This window comes from Ciona intestinalis, chromosome 1 (genome assembly GCF_000224145.3).
Source record: "Ciona intestinalis chromosome 1, KH, whole genome shotgun sequence".
NCBI lineage: Eukaryota > Metazoa > Chordata > Ascidiacea > Phlebobranchia > Cionidae > Ciona > Ciona intestinalis.
Window position 1 is genome coordinate 9,655,769 of NC_020166.2, and position 21,146 is coordinate 9,676,914.

The 21,146-nt window shown below is 36.6% G+C and overlaps 3 protein-coding genes across 4 annotated transcripts in view; 1 reads left to right on the top strand and 2 right to left on the bottom strand.

The window, feature by feature from the left end:
- Positions 1-2,252: 2,252 nt before the first annotated feature.
- LOC100180164 (peptidyl-prolyl cis-trans isomerase G-like) lies at positions 2,253-9,724 on the bottom strand. 2 transcript variants are annotated; one of them, XM_009859182.3, is made up of 11 exons: positions 9,579-9,724; positions 8,976-9,050; positions 8,602-8,709; positions 7,576-7,620; positions 6,669-6,756; positions 6,204-6,233; positions 5,812-5,954; positions 5,413-5,578; positions 4,802-4,918; positions 4,631-4,727; positions 2,253-4,430 (listed from the first exon to the last, which is right to left on the bottom strand). In XM_009859182.3, exons 1-11 carry the CDS (start codon positions 9,634-9,636, stop codon positions 2,682-2,684), a joined length of 2,676 nt encoding a protein of 891 aa, XP_009857484.1. In that variant the 5' UTR covers positions 9,637-9,724; the 3' UTR covers positions 2,253-2,681. The 2 variants fall into 2 exon arrangements, with proteins under 2 accessions (XP_009857484.1, XP_026694464.1); XM_026838663.1 differs by having other exon boundaries at positions 7,576-7,652; positions 9,579-9,676.
- A 392-nt stretch (positions 9,725-10,116) lies between these two features.
- LOC101243524 lies at positions 10,117-15,791 on the bottom strand. The gene is made up of 6 exons (XM_026837294.1): positions 15,764-15,791; positions 14,897-15,034; positions 12,393-12,505; positions 12,179-12,340; positions 11,529-11,627; positions 10,117-10,983 (listed from the first exon to the last, which is right to left on the bottom strand). Exons 1-6 carry the CDS (start codon positions 15,789-15,791, stop codon positions 10,789-10,791), a joined length of 735 nt encoding a protein of 244 aa, XP_026693095.1. The 3' UTR covers positions 10,117-10,788.
- Positions 14,242-21,146, top strand: part of LOC100175486 (epoxide hydrolase 4-like) — a 9,646-nt gene continuing 2,741 nt past the window's right edge. Inside the window, exons 1-3 of the mRNA XM_002119660.5 lie at positions 14,242-14,618; positions 14,922-15,011; positions 15,780-16,099. Coding sequence (XP_002119696.1) covers positions 14,294-14,618; positions 14,922-15,011; positions 15,780-16,099 — 735 coding nt within the window. The 5' untranslated portion in view covers positions 14,242-14,293. The remainder of the gene's footprint in view (positions 14,619-14,921; positions 15,012-15,779; positions 16,100-21,146) is intronic.

Genomic DNA, 21,146 nt, shown 5'->3' on the forward strand with positions numbered 1-21,146 from the left:
ATAGTACCCGTCAAAATCAAGTGCTTGTAAGTAGGCACAGAATTTATAATAGAACACCAGTTTTCCAGGTCTGTATTCAGGTTTGATTTTGTTGCTTTCTTGATAAATTTATATTTTAAATGAAATTGTTTAAATTCCTTACAGATTTTGAGAAGTAATAATTACAAAACATGGAGTGAACACACTATAGCAAGACATGGTAACAGTCACAAAATAACATTTGAGTGTTCTCAGTTGGGAAGGTGGGTTGGTTTTGTTTTCATTGCATTTATTTATAAAAATTCTATGTGGGTGATACTTAATATTCTCTTATGTAAATGCTTATATATTTATATATTAAATATATAGTGTTGGTGAGCACTATTAATACAAATATCTCTTCGTTCTTTGCATATTATTCTTACCTTTGTAATGTAACCAAAGACAAAATATACTTATATTATCAATAAAACTTGCTAGGCACTAATATGTTTTTTATTTTTTTTATTCTTTATGGGTGAGCTCCTTGTCAAGGACCTGGGATTCAGGCTAGGTTTGGCCTATTACCCCAACACCCTGAAAGCCCATTTAAGTCCTTCTTGCGAGCGGTGCCGCGACACCGCATCGCAGTCAGGCCCGTAATAAGAACACATACGCTGATCAGTTTTAGTACCGCTGCCGAGCATCGAACCGGGGACACTTTGGTTTCGATGCAGGTGCCTGAACCAGTGAGCCACAGCGCCGGACCTAATTAGTTAGGGGTTAGTGGGTATATGGGTTAGATGTTGGTCAGAGTACACCTCTTGAATAATTTTAATGTTTTAGTAACATTTTGATCTGGTAACACTGCATATTAATAAGTGGTATCATTTTTACCTGGCAACACTGTTTTGACGTCCACTACCAGGAAAGGGGGAAGGCCCAAACATTTCATCATCATTTCTGTGGTAAAAGTAAACGTTTAACTTTAATATTTCCATGAAAGCTGGTTCCCATATTCTGGTGTAATGGAATACAGTCAGGATTTGGTTCTACGGAATACACAACAGACAAAAAATAAATAAAAGATTCATTTAATTAGGTGAATGACGTTGCCATTTAGGCAAAATATGTATCTGTTATATTATGCAATTTGATGGAACTTTTCTGTTAAGCACTTTGTAGCACCAGACCCTAAATTCTCTGAAAAATTGCCAAAACCGAATATGTTTATAAACTATTTTGTCAAATGTAAAATCACAGCTTTACTTATGCTTAACACCTAAATGGTAAAAACTAATTAAAAAACAATAGTTTTATTAATATTTACTGAATCCTAGCAGGAGCATAGCTTACTAATTGTGTAAAAAAATTGTACATTTATTAAACAAAATTCTACTAATTATAAAATAAACTCACTTAGTATAATTTTTTTTCGGACCTAACTTTTGCCCGATATAAAAAAATTACATTTATAAAATCAGATCAATTATCTTTAGCACATACCCTTCGTTTGCTGACCATTCCTTGTCAGTAAATTCAGTGTTGTCCACATCACTAAGCCAGGAGTTGATGTAGGATCTAATCAATGTAAACAAAATTTGTTTAAATTGGTTGCGTAACACTGCAGCTCAACACTAAACATGCAAAATCAACTGAAATATTATTGTGGGATTAGCATGCAGCGGAAATTAATACTAGTGCAGAACAATGACTACTAGTGTATAGAAACATAAATATGAGTAGAAAACATTAGGTTAAACAATTGAAAACTTTTGTTACAAAAAGCGTTTAAACACATTTGACTTTTTAAGTCATGCTAATTTTTGTTTAAAAAGCAATGTTTTCAAAAATTTAAAATTAATAATATTAACTATTCACTCCTTACCTCCATAAGGTAACCTTGTTTCAAAACTATATTTCGGCTGAAAAAAAGTCATTTAATGTTTACATATCATAGTGTGGTGGCCATGGGACTTCGGATATAATTTTAAAAAAGAGTTTTTAAAAAGTGAAACACTTTCTCACCTTATGCTCCTGCAACGAACCTGTATGAACAAATGAGTAAAGAAATCTGCAATTTGTGGGGAAACTAGAACCGACTTACCATGTGTGACTTCAATGAATGAATGCAACTTACTTTATCCTCGGGTGGCAGGCAATAGAAGTCGTTATAACCCAGGTGTTCTGTTTCATACACCTTATGCCCGCTTACAAGTTACCGGTTACCTTACAAGTTATTTGTGGGTGATTAATAAATTTGATCATTACATTATATTAGAATAGATAACATGTAAGCAACTGAATTAAGTTTATTTACACACAGCTACAACAGAATATATACAGACTGATCAACCTTGGCAATTTATTTAGTTTAAAGTTCTAACAATGTTCCTTTTGCTCATGGCCACCACAGTATTGATATAAACCATTAAAAGACTTGCAATTCAATTTCGCGCCGAAATAACGTTTTGTGGGGAGGAAAAACATAAAACACCATTAAACAAGATGTCAGTGTAATTATAAAAACTCTACGAATAGTTTACTTTTAAAAACTATTTCCAAGTAAATGATATATTATACCACGAATATTATTCAATTGGTTAGAATGTCTTAAACCCCAAAGTATCAACCCCTGGGCAGGAATGGTCACAGGGAATTTTCACCTAACAGGGATGCCTTCAATTTAAAATTCTTTATAATTGTTTCATGTTTTTTTTTAACTAATCAGATGAACTTGATCTCGAACGACTTCGTTTTTTCTTGGACTTGTTGTCATCTGAACTAGAACTAGATGAGGATGAAGATCTATGTCGGCGGCGTTTATCCGATGATTTTGATCGTTTTCGTGATCTACTTCTTTCTGACCTTTTTCGTGATCGTGAGTAACTCCCTCGTCGACGAACCGGTGATCTTCTTCTATCACGTGATCTGCTTCGTCGACGTGGAGGACGATCACCTGACCTACTTCTTCGTCTATCACGTGATCTGCTACCTCTTCTATCCCGTGATCTACTGTTCCTTCTATCCCGTGATCTGCTGTTCCTTCTATCCCGTGATCTGCTGTTTCGTCTGTCACGTGATCTACTTCTTCTTCTATCCCGCGATCTGCTGTTTCGTCTATCTCGAGAACGGCGTCTGCGTGATGTGCTTCTCCTGTCACGTGATCTTCGTCTGTCACGGGAACGATTCCTTTCACGAGACCTCCTCTCACGTGACTTTTCAACATCCTTGCTTGGCGACATTGACTTCTTCTTCCCCTCCACAACCCCACCATCTTTCCCCTCCTCTCCTTCCTCCCCACTCGACTCCCTTCTCGGGCGAATGTTCTTCTTCTTCTCAACTTTCTCCTGATCTCCAACCTCTACCACTGCCTCGGGAAGTTGCACTTTCGCCGCGGGATCAGCAAGAGTCTCCGTAACATTGAGCATGATAACTTCATCTTGAATCGACTCCATCGCAGCAATCTCCTTATCAACACCTGACACTTCAACATCTTCTTTAGAACCCCCAACCTCCACAGGATCTTTATTCGTCTCATCTTCCATCACTTCTTCCTCCACAACCTCCTCGCATCCAGATTCCTCATGTTTTTCATCTATCTTCTCTTCAACAACAACATCCTGCTGCCCAACATCCTTTAGTTGTTCCTCCACATCAACCTGCATCGCTTCTTCTTTCATCTTCTTCTCCATCTCCATCTTTTTCTTCTCTCTTTCAATTCCTTTCCTCAGCTCCAACTTCTGCTTCTCTCTTATCTCTTCCTTCTCTCTTTCTTTCTCCTCTTCATTCTCACTCTCACTGGGAGAAGAGAAGTTGGAAACAAGCAACTTAGCAGCAGGTTTCTTCTCCCCATCACTTGAACTATACTCCGAAGACTCTCCCTTCTTCTTTTCATTCAACCCAACATCTTTTTCTTCCACCTCCTCTTGCTTTGTCTCCATAAACTTCCTCTTCTCTCTTCTCCTCCCAACCTCTTGATCCTTAGAAGACTCCTCATGTCCATTCTCCTCCCTCCTCCCAAACCTCCCACCCCGATCGTCACGACGACCCCTCTCACTCTCTCTTCGATTAAACCTTCCGTTCTCGTACCTAGATGTCCTCTCACCAACCCCGCGCCTCCCAGAGTCTCTTCCCTCCCTTGGTGCCCTTTCCCTGTGACCATCACCCCCCCTAGCCCCAGATTTAACCCCGTTTTCGACCCCATCTTTCCCACCCCCCTCTACAGACTTATCCCCGTTATTATCCATCGACCTGTCCTTGTCCATCGCCGACGGCGACGTCTGCTTCCACCTTGTGGACGATTCTTCCTCGTTTGAAGACTCACGATGGCGCCGAAGAGGCCTCTGACCTCTCTGTGCTTCCCTCCAGTGGGGAGGAGTCTCACTTCCCCGTCGAGCAGATCGTGACGAGAAACGATCGGATCTACGACGGGGGCTTCGGGAACGAGACCTCGATGGGGTTCTATATCGCTATGAAAACAGAATAATCTTAAAATTAAGATTAAAAACCATGATAATCCTTTAATGGCTCATCTGGTAAAGAAAAGTAAGGTTTTAAATATAATTTCACCTAATAACAGCTTAATACATTTTTGTTAATATATAAAGGAACTGAAATCATACATTTTCAAATTGAAATAATGTATTTATACAACTTATGATAAACTTACCAGTGCACCCCGTCCTTTAATGGTTCTTCCAGACCTTGTTGTCCACTGCCGAGCATGGCTGCGTTCGGAAGCCGGTGTTTGCCCTTCTGATGTTGATCTAATATCAGAGATTTTTTAAGTTGAGTCAAATTATAAAGAGTTAAAATAACAGTAAACTTGTCCACTACTCACGTTCCATCATTAGATTTAACTCTTTGTAAGAATCGACTTTCAGGAACTTGAGGGACTTCCTCTGCAGATATCGTGCTGAATGGAGTCGGCTCCTCTTCCTTTGCCTCTTCATCTGATCTGTGGTGTCAGGTGTTGGTTAAAAAAAGAAAACACATAAGTTGTACATTAGGGGTATAATACATTTTAGCAGTTTATACTACAGTGAAAAGTGTCTAAACAAATGAGCAGTATCACCGATTGTTTCAGGTGTTATTTAAAAACAGAGAGGACATAGGTATAATGTAGGGCTTTTTAGGAGTGCACAGAACAATGTAGTAGAGTGGGAGAAGACGGGACACCTTCAGCACATAATATCTTAAAGTGAATAGGCGTAATATTAGGTTAGGGGTGTATAATAATTTTTATACAACTTTTCAGCATTCCAGTTTTTACTACAGTGTGAAAGGTGTCTAAAAATAAACAGAGTATAACCACATTCTTCATATTAATCACTAATCAGAGAATGTCCCAATTGCCACAAAAGGTTTAACTGTTTTTGGTAGGTGAACTGTGCAAATGTGTTTAGGATATGCACTAAAACACACAAAACAGAAAAATATAAAAATCTTTACTCCTGCTTTGATTCTTTCTTTTGCTTCTTCTTGTGTTTCTTCTTTTTTTCCTTTTTATGTTTCCTTTTCTTCTTTTTCTTTTTTGCTTTCTCGTCCTCATTGGATGAGTCAGCATTCGAGGATTCTGCTGACTCATCATTCGATTCCGCTGATTCCTTGTGTTTTTCTACAAATATTAACAATCACGCAATATTTATAAACAGTAATTAAGGTGTAAAAAACTAATAGTACCATTACTTTGATATTAGGGGTAAAGGCAAATGCTAAATCATTCATTTTCATTATTTTTAAGCAAAACCACACAAAAAAAAACACTTTATTTTTAAAAATAGAAAAACTGGTTAGAACACTGCCAAAAACTTAAAATGTAATACTTTAATAAATCTGCATAACACTCACTTTTCTTTGAAGCCAACACCAGCTCTCCACAGTGAACAATCTTACATTCCTTCAATGGCTTACTATTTGTATCGGTAGGTTGCGACTCAATCAGTTTGACAATTTTTTCTCCGTCAACAACCCGTCCAAACACGACATGAACTCTGTTGTAATTTATATTTTGATTTTTACTAAAATATTGGGTGACATGGTCAAAATAGGAAAATGGTAAATAATATAAAAAATTTCTTGGTCTTAATAGATAAGGAACCTTATTATTCACTGTGTGGAATACTGTGAATTTTGACCATGCTTGTTTGGTAATAAATCTAACCGTAAACGTTAGGGAGTGAACACAAGAGAATATACTCAGTAGTAGCATTTAGGGAGTAAATACAGGAGCATATACTCACCCATCCAAGTGAGGAGCATCTTGAGTTGTTCTGTGGAAATTAAATATCAATCACTTGTAATATTGGTATCATTATTGAACATCGGTTTTGTATTATATATAAGTTATACTGCCTGGCATATTGTAATTCTAAATATTTAGCAATTTTCGCAAACTGTGATCCTAAAGAACCAATGTTTTGGCATTTTATTCATGTCATGTTTATTAGGGTATAACATGTTGTGTTTTTAGCTGCATCCATGGGCACTAAACTTTTTAAAAGCAGGGGAGACATATATTATAGTTAGACACATTACACTGTGAAATAAAAATAGTCCATTACTTCCAAATATTTACGGAAAAATACAGTACGGAAAATTCCAGGGTTGACCTGCACACCACCCTGCCACCCCAGGTTTGGCGGTTAAACCTCTATTTACTTATTCACTGAAAGTTTTAACGATTGTTGTAACAAGATAACACTCACATAAAGAACTGAGATCCATTTGTGTTTTTACCCCGGTTCGCCATTGATAATAGAAAAGGTTTGTCATGTTTTACTTCAAAAGATTCATCTGAAATAAACATATTTGCATTCAAACAAAGGAGTTATATACGGGCATAGGTGTATGAAAAAGAATTTGTATTATAACAACTACCATTGCAAATACCATTTTACATTTATGTCTCATTGTATGAATTTTTGCACAAAAAAGTAGGCCTTATTCTCCTATATAAAATCTACATATTTATATTTGAACAAAGAAGGAGTTAAACAATTGTTTTTCGTCCCATCTGGTATAGGCTATTATACGTTACTTAAAAACAATTTATTATAATATTTTTATTAATGTTTTATAAACCAAATAAGTGTAAAAAAACTACTTTACACCATGCATGGTAGTAGACGTAACATTAAAAGTTTACAACCATAGTCGATTTTAGTTTAAAAGATTAACTTTTTTGGCGTTTTTGCTTTGTTAGCTTACACTGTTATTTTAGTTTAGCGTGAATACTGAATTGGTAAATTTCAAAGTTTGTAAAACGCAGACATTATTAGACAGGTACTTCAAGCCAAATAATTAGGACTATTGATTGGGCCCTTAGGATTCTAAAAACCACATCACATTTACATATAGAAAATTTAATCACGGAAAAAAATGATTTCATTTCCCTTTTAAATTATGTACCCAAACATACAGTTTAAGCAATCATATTCTGTTACATCTGCTACCAGGCGTAATGTAAATAATCTTTTAGCTTAACTGGTATAAAAAATCGTACTGTACAGACGTTTCGTTTGCTGTTTTGCTATGTTTTTCAGATGAGCTGCTAAAAGGTTACTAGTATAAACTTTATATACCATAACATATCATATTAGAAATTAGACTTACCAGCAAAATATCCCCCATATATGCTTTCCCCACCTCGACCATTCCCTGTACAATGTATGAAGTAAACTTGCGCTCAACTGGTGTGGTTAAATTTAAACTCATTTGTAAGAAAAGTAACGACAAACTAAATTATTAGCCACCTAACTAATGTAACACGGTACCTAACACTCACCATTCAACTCTTTATTAAAACCTTAATTCTATTTAGAAACAAAACAGTTTCACAAATAAGATAAGTTGATTAGTTAAGGTGATAAAGTTAAGTATTTTTTTTAATATTTAGGTTAAATATTGCATGAAAATATTGTTACTATTTTAGCTGAATATTGCATTAAAAATATCATTTTGTTAAGATTAATGAATATTTAGATTATAATAAAACTATCAATAAACAAATAGTAACATACCAAATTTAAAGCAAAACCAAACTTTAAAACCTCTAACACATTTTGCAGCACAGACACCTGGACTGTAGTGTAATATAGTATAGACTTTAAATTTCATGCCAAACTTCTGACATTTAGCCAAATTTCACTGTAAATGTTAGTTAAACCAACTCTGTACCTAATATACAAACAATATAACCTTATACAAAACACTAAGAACCAATATTCTTTAACAGCATCACTTGAATAAACATCAATTATGTTTTCATACATAGCAGTATGAGTTTAAAGGTTATGAATATGTGGACATTTTGGAATAGTAGGCTACTTATGTATATATAGTAAGGGGGGTAAAATGGGACACCTTTTTATTCCATTTTATCGTTCAACTTGGTGGTAAACAAAGAACATTTAAAGACTTATAAAACGGTATCCTCACAACCCCCATAGTTAATTGTTTGAACCACGATCAAGATATTTGGATATTTCAGGCTAAAGGTGTCCCATTTTACCCCACCCTACTATTTACACGTAGGCTTAATGATATTTTATCTTATTTATAGTATATGAAGTAAAGATTTTAGATGTAAAAACAACATGCAATAGGTCCAAACTACAACACTTCGATCTCTATCTCTACCTTGGGAGAAATCCCCCGCTTGCAACATAAAATCATGGATAACTCTGTGGAATGGAACTCCTTTGTAATGAAGAGGTTTTTCTGTCGTCTTGCCAATACCTTTTTCACCTGGAATAAATACATAGTTCAATGTGTTTAAACTTATAGTTAATGGATAGAAACTATGGTTTTTGCATTTTTCCTATAGCATTCTTTGATTCTTATACGGCCGCGAAATATCAAAGTAATTGCAGAAGGTCCACCAGGCAAAATTTTTAGAAAAGTTTTGGAAACTGCTAGTTTCATGAATAAATAATACAAAAATAAATATGCTTCTAAAACTAACCCTTTTTAAAAACAGTTAAATATTACCAAGCCACAAAAGCAACACATACCTGTACACAGGCATCGAAAATTCTCGCAAGTTTTCGGAGTAATGTCATTGAACAACTCGAAGACAATTCTTCCAACTGCAAGAATATAAATTAATATACGTTGGTGCCAAAAAACCTTTGAAAGTGCAGGGGTGGCAAGGTTAGTCCACATTTCTATAAAAACAATCCAAGTTTGTTTGTAATGTTTACTGATCAATGCAGTACAAAACAACAGGGTAGACCTGCTCACGCTGCAACCCCAAGCCTGACTTCTATGTGTATAACTAATTTTACTGTTTCCTGTATTACAATGAGGAATTTATAAATACAAGCAACAATATAAGCCTGTCCGCAAAGTTTGGCAGGTGCACATTTACAAACTTTTGGTTACGCACTTCATATTTTGTCCTACAGGCCAATTAATTAAACAATGAACCAAATCTGTTCAAAATATTTAAAAATTTGGCTTGGAATTGTACATGCTTGCATGTAGATTTTAAATGATATAGAAGCACAAAAAACATGTGAGATTTCATAAGGAAGGGCCATATTCTGCACATGGTAACCAAGGATAGTACATATAATTCAAAGCGTACAAAATTATGTAGGTAAGTAATAAATTACCTGACACACCACCAATATCAACGTCAAAGAAAACTCTTGGCCGATGTTTTGACTTCATTTTACAGAAACTAAATCCAGAGATTTAATTTCTAAGTTCCTAATACACTGTGATCACAAATCACAATCATATATATATATATATGTAACATGTATGATTAATTATTATTGAATATGGGATTATTTCTTTTGACATCTAGAGCGTGCCATAAAGTTTAACACAAATGGACCAACAGTTAGTCAGAGATGTGATGTACAAAATGTCATCTTAGCAACGCCAACATGCATGTTTTATTGTGGGTGGCTTTATCATGACGTAAATGAAGAGACTATTAATTTGGTGGCAAACTACCTGGCACTCTTACGGACTTATTCAATAAGATAACATTTAAACTAGCATTCTGCAGCGTGCAGTAACTCCGTAAGACGATGCACGCACAGAAACCAGCACGCACAGAAACCAGCACGCACAGAAACCAGCACACAAAAATATAAAGCTTATGGTGCTGATACAGCATATAGATAACAATGAACCTGAAGATCTTGAATCTGCATTGTATTAATAATTTAACGCCCTAGCTCAAACTGTAGCCTGCAAGCGAAAAAATAAGAATCACAATTTACAAAAGTTTCAGCTAGGCCATTTGCATTTTTGGCACTGTGGATAAAATAGATGATACCAGGTGCAATGCTTAGCTGATTAATAATAGATAAAATATTTTAAGATTAACATTTTATCTTAAAGACGGATATATTCAAATTTAATTGATGTATCGTAAGTATTGGTATTTAAAGGTATCCTTAAAACCCGTTAAAAGCTTAAAAAATAGCATAAAATTTGAAATAAAATAATAGAAGACTTTAGTAGCATCCAATTTAATACCAATACTTGTGTTGGCATAGAAATAACATCCCTGTTATTTTAGGGGGACCAATGTGTAATAATCAAACAGCTTTTTATTTTAATTAATTTGCTTGGTTAATAAACACTTTGTATTTGACAAGCGTACACTGTTAATTTTATCAAAAATGCAATAAACAATACACAGCGAGTTTTAGCATTTTAAAACCACCCAAAAGCAGTACAGGTACAAACAAAAATGTCTTTAAAGGGGGTACATTTAAATAGGTCCGAGAAGCTCATTTAAACTATATAGGTCTAATAAAATATAAATGTAGGAAGGCTTCCAACGACGACCTATCTGGTCATGCATTACATAACTTGTACGAAACGCGGACTAAGAGAATGAACAGGTTCGCAAGTTGATGGGTTTAAGTCGTTAATTGGAGGGAAAGCTAAGGAACGACTTTTGGGTCGAACTTTGTTGATGAGAACCATCATCGGGAAAGTCTGTGGCATTTCTAACCTGTTGAAATCTTGTTCCGACCATTGAGCGCAGTGGATTTTCTAAAATGAGCAAAATCGTTGAGTTTATGGGTTATAAAGATGAACGGATAAAACCGGTATTTTTAACTTATCACCCACATAGTTACAAACGTGGTAACTGGTAAGAAGTCATAACAACTGTTGTTGACCGCCACGCTTTCAAATTAGGTTACACTTGATGATTCACTGCGTAAAATACATTATCCTTTGTGTGCTCACTAAGTTAAATCGTATAGTAAAGGTGGGGAGATGGAATAACTTTTATTCTATTTTCTCTCCCTATTTGGCAGTAAACAATTTTTTTTCAAAAAATTATGAAACCGTATTCTCATGACTTCCATAGACCGTTGTTAATTGTTTAAAACGCAATCGGGATATTCGGATATGATGTGCTATAAGTGTCCCATCTTCCCCATCCTGCTATATATACCATGTTCGTTTTGGAAGCAGCATTAAAACAATAGTCGTTATGAAATTTCTAGGATAAAACAAAATTTACACAATTTATAAATGTAATGGATTTCCAGTCCCAAGGAAAATAAAACAAATTTCCAAACGTAACTCGCCTGCGCAAGGTCTTTGCGTCCACAAATCTCCAGTGAAGAAACCAAACTCAATAACCGCTTGGAGTCACTAGAGTGTCGTTTCAACCACAACAAAAGCATCTGAAGGATTTAGACAATTCATTAGAAAGCCACTCACTAAGTTACATACGTGGCACCTCTTAAGCGGGCACCAAGTGTATATGAAACAGAACACCCAGTGTTATAACGACAACGCGTGGTTAAAACAAGTTACATTCATTCATTCATTTATTTATTCATTTATTAGTTACTACGGCGTTAGGTTTATCACCGATATATAGTGTCTTTTCCATGGAGACATAACGGTTATGGCAGCATCGAGCTTTGAACCTGGTGTCTTCTGTAGTCACGCGCTTGAAGGATGAAATAATTTATTGTGGTTTGCTTGCCGGGGTCTAGCCCCGAAGGTTTAGGGGTTCGAGCCTCGAAGCTGCTACCATATGGGCATATGTGCATAGCGGCAATTGCTCCAACCCAGTGGCAACAAATTTAAATTGTTAGACATACACAAAAGAATCACGAAAAGATTCATACGTGGTAACTCTTAAAACAGAAGAACGGGTTATAACGATTGTTGTTTTTCGGCCACGCGAGGATAAAGTTACATTTAGTGTTCCATATCTTCACTTTACCTGGTAAGATTTCTGTTTATGTCCCGTGTACTTCCTGTCTATCTGAGCAACATCGGACCTTGTGAGACCCAAGTTAAAAGCAAGGAGCGCCCATTCATACCCGATATACTTGCTCAAGTACGACATCACGTGGTCAGTTAATATATCATTGGAGGCGCGAATCTAAACACAAGAGGAATTAAAGATCTCTGATGAGTTTTGCGGGAAAACAAACATTGTCCTCATCCTTCTCCTTTTTCTTCTTTTCCATATTCTTTCTCTCTTCTTCAGCTCTCTCTGATTCCCTTTTTCTCTTTTCTTTCTCTCTGTTTCTTCTCTTTCGCACTCCTGTTGAAAATATTCAATAAACCTCTGTGCACACATCGCATAACAAAGCAAAGCCAAAGAACGATCTTATCACTTTAACAACGTTAAATTGCATTACAAGTCTCTCTCCACTTAAAAATTGACTTAAGCGAGGGCCCTTCTTAATTCTATAAAGTCTATATTTACCCTCTAACCGCTCCAGCCTTACCAAAACAACAAAGCATATCTTTCAGCATTTTGTTTGCTGAGTAAGCAGACAGCTATGCGGTTCGTTTAACACCCCATACAATCGTAGTAGCTCTGACCTTAATAAGAAGGGTTTTCTTTTTCCCAGTACTTAACCTCTTGGAACTATAATTACGTATATCTGTCACTCAAAGAAAACCTTCTTTCGAGTCTTCTGGCCCATGAAATCTCTTAACCAAAAGTTGCGCTGAATGAACACGGAAGCCAAGTCTTATAAGATATTGTTTCACAACACAGTCAGCAGTTTCTAGGCTTTGCTCGCAAGGAAAGGTAAAGCAAAAAAACAAGGAGCGTAGAGTGATGCGTGTACGCGACGAACGCTATTCACAATTGTCCTTGATTTAATAAAACACAACAATTGTTTATTGTTATCGACGCTTAGGGTCGACATAGGTCGCGATTCTGTTTCAGACAATTGAACTCGAGGACGCGAATGAAACTGACTATGACGTAACAAACAGAATTTGTAAAAGGATGTCCGGTATATGTTTGAATATAAACATGACGGCCAATACATGTATCATAGAAAATGTTTCGGTTAAAGACTAAAATCACTGTCCGAATTTAAAATGATAAAAATCGTATCATAAACACAGGCTGTAATGCAGGAATGCACACGACTTTGTTTACTTAATGACTTGTGACGTCTCATTAGCGAAGGTATGGTTCATAACAGACAGAACGTCGCATTTAAAAATAGAAAGCAAAGCGAAGCCAGCAGTTCGACGAACAGAAATACGTCAGTCAATAAACTGAAAATAGGCATGGCAAATAATTTATATTACCTCACAGCAGGTCATTTGTGTGTATGCTTATATGTGGGCGTAGGCGGTTGTCATTGTTACGGAATACGCGTGTGGTGTTGCTAACATTTATAATCTGTCATGATAGTTAGTTGGCAGACCACTTGGCTGGTTATAGGGATAAGTGGATACTGGTATGTAAGATAAGAAGAAGTTCCACATTTCTGTGGTCAGTTAACTCAATTAAATCTATGTTGCATGCAAAGGAAATATATGCATTATATTTCATATGTAGTAGGGTGGGAAAGAAGGGCCACCTTTAGCATATAATATCCATGTATTCTGATCGTGTTTCAAACAATTAACAACGGTCGATAGGAATCGTGAGCATACGGTTTTATAATTTTTGACTGTTCTTTGTTTACTAGCAAATAGAAGGAAAAATTAGAATAAAAGGTGACCCATTTCCCTATTCAGGTTCTTGTCGGCAACCTAGTATTTGAGATTTAGCTCATTACCCCCAGGTTTAGTAAGCAACGAGTTATAGAGTATAGCACTGTGGGGTAAGATGGTACCGTTGGCAAAATCCCATCTATAAATCTCATATTTCCTGATCTGGGTTTAAACTATTAACAGAACTCTTTCAGTGTTGTGAGGATACGGTTATATAATTCTGTAAGTACGGTTTGTTTACTACCAAATGGGATGATAAAAAGAATGAGAACATGTCCCATATTCCCCATCCAATTTTATTGTGTTGTAGTTTAACAAAGTAACATTTTAGCTTTATCCTATCGTAAGGGTGATTTATATTATAAAGATGAATCTAGCTGTTAAAATAATTGGCTCACTCTTGCTTATGCTTGTCGGTGCGCTGTGGTCGATTTACGCGCTAATGAAGATTATGACGTCATGCTTACGTCACGGGACGGAAAAAACTTTTGAGAAAAAAAGCCGAAACATTCCGAAGTTTTACGAATCTTGGAAACCATCAAAAGACCCGGGATTGGAAACAAAATGGAAGCATAGTTACGTCACAACACCAAACAATGGAATGCGATTTCACTTCGTGAGATCGGGGCAATCGCCAGATCATTTAAACTTTGAAGCAAATGGACAAACTAAACTGAAAAGCCGAGCTAATGGTAAGACAATGATTGAATGGGTTGAATGATTGAATGAATGATGAATGATGAATGGATCAAAGAATGAACATGTGAATGAAAAAAAAATAAATATATACGGCTCATTCGTATTGTGGGTTTAGCAACAACGCTTTTATCTGACATTTTACCCCCAGCTTTTTTCCGTAGCGTTTTTTAACGACTGTTGCTGCTACTTCTAACTCTGTTCTTTTTTAATTAATCTGATCTTCGTTACTGCATTCGCCAAAATATACAAAATCACGTTTATATTAAAGTACCTTTAACACTCCCCCCTTGCTGCAGGTCGTGGTCCAAAACTTGTTCTGTGTCTTCATGGATTTCCAGAATGTTGGTTTTCGTGGAGACATCTACTTCGTGAATTCGACAGCGAAGGTAGGAACAGAGTATCTTGTGACCTCACATGTCAATCAAAAGTGACAGAAACTGTATAGAAAACGTTTACATTTAATAATAAAGAAATGAATAATATCCTTGCGTGGCGGGGCAACGGCAGCAGTCGTTATGCACGGATATTCTATTTCATACGGCTCGTGTCCGCAAGTTAACATGTATGTAACTTTGTACATGTTCATTCTTTATGCATGAACTGACAATTTAGACAACCATTACAGGGAACATTTGGTTAAAAAATAACCCAAGGACTCATACACCCACAATGGTAGCAGCGAGCTTCGAATCCGTAACCTCTGGACTATAAGAGGCAGGCGTGTGTGTTTGTGGGCATGACACTAAACGCCTCCATAACAAAGTATATGAACCAGACCACCACTGTTATAACAACTGTTGTTGCCTGCCACACAATTATAAATAAGTTAAATTCAATCAATCACCTAATTAAATATATATAATGGGGTGGGGAAAGATGCCACACTTTTTCATCTTTTTTCTGTCCCATTTAGTAGTAAACAAAGAAAATGCAAAGAATTATAAAACCGTATCCTTCTGACTGCCATAGACCATTGTTAATTTAGATTTAGATATTTGGATATTATGTGCTAAAGATGTCTCATTTTCCCCCACCATCTTATAATTACCGGAAGAGTCAATTAACCATTAAAGTCAAACGGTTAAATTTAGGGTTATAATAAGTGCAGAACATAAGATAGTTAGGATATATGACTAACCATCCCACCTATTCAGATGAAACGTCATATTTCGTTGTTGCTATCGATTCGCGGGGTTACGGCGGTTCTGACGTCACATCCGGTGTCTCATCGTACCACCTCTCCCACCTGAGCTCTGACGTCAAGAACATCGTGACGTCATTAGGATATGACGTATGCACGCTGGTGAGCCACGATTGGGGAGGTGTTGTAGCGTGGGAAGTAGTGGAAAGATACCCGGAAGTTCTGGACGGCCTGTTTGTGATCAACTGCCCTCACCCGAATGCTGGAACAGATATTGGAAAATCTAGTTTGAAACAAACTCTCATTAGAAGCTGGTACATGTTTTTCTTCGCGGTAAGTTAATAATAAATAACGTAGGATGGGGAAATGGGACATAATATAATGGGATGGGGGAAGTCGGTATACCTTTAACAAATAATATCCAAATATCTTGATCGTGTTTCAAGCAATTAACAATGGTCTATGGAAGTCGTAAAGATACAGTTTTATAATTTTTTGAATGTTTTTTGTTTACTACCAAATGGGAAGTAATAAGAAACGGTGTCTAAGAAACCGAAGATAAGGCTTTCTCTCAGTATAAGGCCCCTATTTTCGGATCACCCCAAATTTAAAAAATGCTGCATGAATTTAACCTATTTCTTCGTACTACACGCCTCATTTGGCGCATACCTCTAAAGGTGCCTGCTGTACACAGTATCCGGAATTCGTCCGTTTTGTCTGTTTTGTCCGGATTTCGCTGCTGCCGCATGCGGAATTGGCCATATGGGTTGGCATACGACGCAAGCGAACTCGCACGCCGGATACTGTGTACAGCCACCTTAAGTTTGTTACACAAGCACGGAAAATATTACGGTCACTTGAATAACAAATAGGACTTTAACGTTGAATGCTCCCTGGTATTTACAATTTGATTATTATTCCTCTTGGATTTATATTGTAGGGTGGGGGAAGATAAGACACCTTTTCGTTTGGTTTTCTCTTTTCATTTGGTAGTAAACAAAGAACAGTCAATGAATTATAAAACCGTATCTTCCGGACTTCCACAGACCGTTGTTAATTGTTTAAAACACGATCAGGCTATTTGGATATTATGTGTTAAAGGTGTCCCATCTTTCTCCACTCTACTATATTGTTTAGGTATTTAAGTTTTGTAACGTTCGTATTTTACCAATATTTAGCTTAGTTTTGTGTATGTATTGTAAGTGAAGGTGCGTGTGGTACATCATACATCATAAGTTGTAAACGTGAGGCGTAATTAATGGGAGTCACATGTATATGTCAGCAACACGACTTTAAAACATGTCTGCTTGTCCGTACTGCAATACCTTTAGCAACACGATTGTGGGCATAAAGTGGCAACTATATGGATCTAAAGTCACTAAAGTTCCCACCCACAAGGATACAAATGACCTAACCAACCAAAAATCATGTCTGCTTATCCACACATTGCAGTAGTTTCATCAGCTGGACTGTGGGCATATAGGTGGCAACCACTGGTAAGTCACGCAAGTTCCCACCCACGAGGATATAAACGAGCAAACATTAAGGTCTATAAACAGTTACAGGAGAAATCCAATTTTAAAACTGAAAACAAAGCGCATGGATTTTTCTGTATATAGTTTGTTGTATTTGGAACTCATGCGCAACGTCTTGCCAGCAAGTAAATTCTATGCATAATTCAAGTACAACTTATGCAACGAGCTACATAAACCTATATACACACCTTCGGTTTTGCCTAATTAAAGCCATGACACAAGATGAGAGCTGCCGGAGTTATAATTTAATTCAGATAAAAAGCGATTCAATTTATTTCAATCTGGGTTTAAAACCGTTTCGCAATTAAACGAACGTCGTTTCAGTAAACTTAAAATATTGATTGAGCATCGGTGTTTCGTCTGTAATGCAGTCCTATTCATAACAACTGGGGCAACAGCATTCTTGGTTAAACCGCAAATAGGCACACATTAAGCCTTAAGAGAAGTATAATGTATATGCGTCTCCCTGTAGGCCATTTATATACCCTGACCTTGCGAACTTGGGCCCAAACGCTTAGAAGTCAAGTACACTATGATTAGTTGGCATGAATTATAATTAATGGGTTCAAGTCTCGTCGCTGCTACCTTTGTCGGCGTATGTGTCCTTGGGCAAGACAATTAACGGAAGTTGCTCCAACCCAGTGGTCACTAATGGGTTGTCCAAGTTAACAGCCATATACATAAAAAAAAATAAAAAAAATCCAAGAAATATTCACTCCTAGAGTAACGTATATGGTATAACTCGTTGACTGGCACGAGGTGTATGAAACAGAACACCCGTGTTATAATTATTCATTCATTCATTCATTCAATTCGGTGGTGATTGATGATATGCTGCTTCAGTTGGAACGCAGGCAACAATACAATGAGTAACGTGTTGTATTGACGTGTGGAACGTCAAGGGTGTATAAACACATACTTTACGGTTCAATTTGCTACTATGGGGTAAGATGGATACCGTTGGCACATAATACACATAATACCGTTGGCACATAATCCAACATTAAATTATCGTGTTTTGAACAATTAACAATGTTTTAAACAATTAGTAAAAATGATTTAAAACATTTTAACAACTATAGTAGGTTGGGGTAAGATGGTTCATGTTTTAATCTCTGTTATCGTCTCATTTAGTAAACACTCTATAAAATCGTTGTTAATTGTTAAAACACGATAAGGCGATATTGTGTGCTAACGGATCCATGGAGGTGATGCAGTCTTCGCGAACGTAACAAAACAACTTTAGAAAAGGAGCTGTTTTTAAATTAAATTCAAATGACCCCATAAGAATTTTAAGGCAGGGGGCCATGAATCATCTCGACTTACCCCAAATATACATTTTACGCAGAACTCCGTGGTTATGTAGTCTTTGTATAATCTAAATAATCGCTTTGTTGTGCTGTTGTCAGTGGCAACCATGGTCTAAATCCCCTGACACGCCTCGCGTAAGTCTTAACCCATACATAGACACTTTCTGACCTTTAAAATTGTATTTTATTCCAAGTTTTTCTTCGAATTACCGAAAAACATGCGTTTTCCCTAGACCTACCGTGTTATTTTGGACACAACTTGTTATTTAATTTACCTTTTACGTAAGAATTGGACTTTTGTTGAGAATTTTTATTAAGGGGAATCTCAAAATCTTGAAACATAAATCTGGTTTGCATTCCTACCGGTACACATACGTCACTATTACATGGGTGGCGAGGTTTGAAGATTACCAATGGTTGCCACTCCCGTGCTCATCACAGTCGAGTTGCTGAAGCTATTGCAGTGAGTGGCTAAGCAGACGTGACTTTTGGTTGGTTTGCGCGTGTAAAATATTGTAAAACACTTCAGAACAGAAACTTTAAAATGTTAAGGGTGTATGTTTTCATACGCCATCAGCTAATCAAAAATCAACTTGAAAAAACTGCCGAATCGGATAAATAATAAATGCCTGCTTTTGGCGACTTGTATATTTATATTGGTGAAGTAATCTTTACGTTTATCTCTGGAACAAAAATCGGAGAGTCCCGTCTTACCCGACCCTTCTGTATAACTATCGTCGTTGCCCCGCAGTGCGAAGATGAATAAGTGATATTATGTCATTGTATCGGTAAAGGAAAGTTTCAATTCATATTTATAACTGCATACAGCACTTCGCATCGTGATTAATGTTGAAACTATAACCGGTAAATGACTGGTTGCTGCATTTCAGACATTTCTTGGGCTATAAATAGTTAGGTTAAACTAATTACACCATGCTTTCATGTAAAGTTAGAATTAGTGACACTTTTGTTCACGGTGACTTGACTTACTACCTCGAAAGTTACTGCACGTTAGGTCCAATTAATTATAGCGAATATTTTGTCTCTGATGCATTAAGACTTAACGCGTGACGAAAATGCGAGGTGTAGGGATTCAACGTGTTCGTATTATTACTCTACAGCAAGCACGTGTGTCTGACGAATAAAATGAGAAAATATCAGCGAATTATTTATGTTTTTGAATCTACCATGAAGTTCCCACACGATTTCAAATACAGTCACGTTATATATAAAGTAGAGACTTTCGCAAATAATATTCAAGTACCAAGATCGTGTTTTAAACTATTACCAACTATGGGGGCGCGAGAGTATGGTATTCTTTGTTTACTACCGAATTGGACGAGAAAATAGAATGAAACGGTGTCCCATCTTCCCCCACCCTACACTATAGTAGGATGGGGGAAGATGGGACACCTTCGGCGCATAATATCCGAACATCCTGATCGTGTTTTAAGCAATTAACAACAGTCTATGGAGCATATAGTTTCATAATTCTTTGAAAGTTCCTTGTTTACTACCACATTGGACGAGAAAATAGAATGAAAATGTGTTCCAACTTCCCCCACCCTACTATATCTATAGCATTACAATAAGACCCGATGTTATAACTCTTAGAACACGTGTTTTGGAATATTTATTTTTTCAAAAGAGGGGCTTGACTCCCGAACCCCCTGCCACTGAATCTATATAAACCCCACCCAATAGCAGTTATAGTCATGACGTTTCTTCCCCATATAATAAACAACAGGGACATAAATATTTCAACCAAACACCCATCGAAGTCACCACGTATACATTGCATACTTTCCAATACTATAAACAAAAACCGATTACATTTCAAAACAGCAATTCGCAAAATTACATTAATATTTAAATCAGACAGACAAGGAAGTGGATGATTCTTATTCTTTATTTTAACATTTATTTTCTGGTTATAGTTTTTTTAATATGTAGGTATCAGCCATACGTATATTGAGGGGGTATTGGGCACGCAAACAAATGTTTAACTTTATATAAAATATTTTATACCTACGAAACTTCCGATGAATGTAACTGCATCCTATCGTAGCAGGCAATAACAGTCGATATATAACTCGAATGTTCAGTTTCATACATCGCGTGCCCGCTAAATACGACTCTAATGAACATAGGCAACTATAGATTTGCAACTTCCGTTAACACTTTCGGCGCCATCCTACGTAAATATACGTTTAAGCAACAATGGTTCGCGGTGCCATCACACGTAAATATACGTTTTACAATTTTTTCTTTGTTACGAGTGCCGCGTTGCGTTTAAACTAATAGTAAACCACGTATATATACGTACGCGCGATCTAGGCTGCATTGAGACTAAAACTGAAGTCTGCTACGAGACTATTCTTTTTCGATCAGCTGTCTGCTACACTTTCACAGAAAAAAATACTTTCTACATAATCCACAATGTTTTCTGCTACTGCTGCTGCTGAATACTCATGGATGCTGGTTCAGACTTGAGCGATTAGAGTCTGACCATGACGAGATGCACGTGGCGTTTAT

Bases quoted from the DNA above. Each gene is read 5' to 3' on its own strand.
- LOC100180164 (XM_009859182.3), bottom strand. From the start codon at position 9,636: ATGAAGTCAAAACATCGGCCAAGAGTTTTCTTTGACGTTGATATTGGT. The intron at 7,621-8,601 runs GTAGAGATAGAG...TACATTGTACAG, and splicing joins AGCGGGGGATTTCTCCCAAG to GGAATGGTCGAGGTGGGGAA. The intron at 6,234-6,668 runs GTGAGTGTTATC...TAATTTCCACAG, and splicing joins AATGGATCTCAGTTCTTTAT to AACAACTCAAGATGCTCCTC.
- LOC101243524 (XM_026837294.1), bottom strand. From the start codon at position 15,791: ATGACGTTTCATCTGAATAGGTGGGATG. The intron at 12,506-14,896 runs GTACTTTAATAT...TATTTTCAACAG, and splicing joins GCAAGGGGGGAGTGTTAAAG to GAGTGCGAAAGAGAAGAAAC. The intron at 12,341-12,392 runs GTTTGTTTTCCC...TCTTGTGTTTAG, and splicing joins AGGAGAAGGATGAGGACAAT to ATTCGCGCCTCCAATGATAT.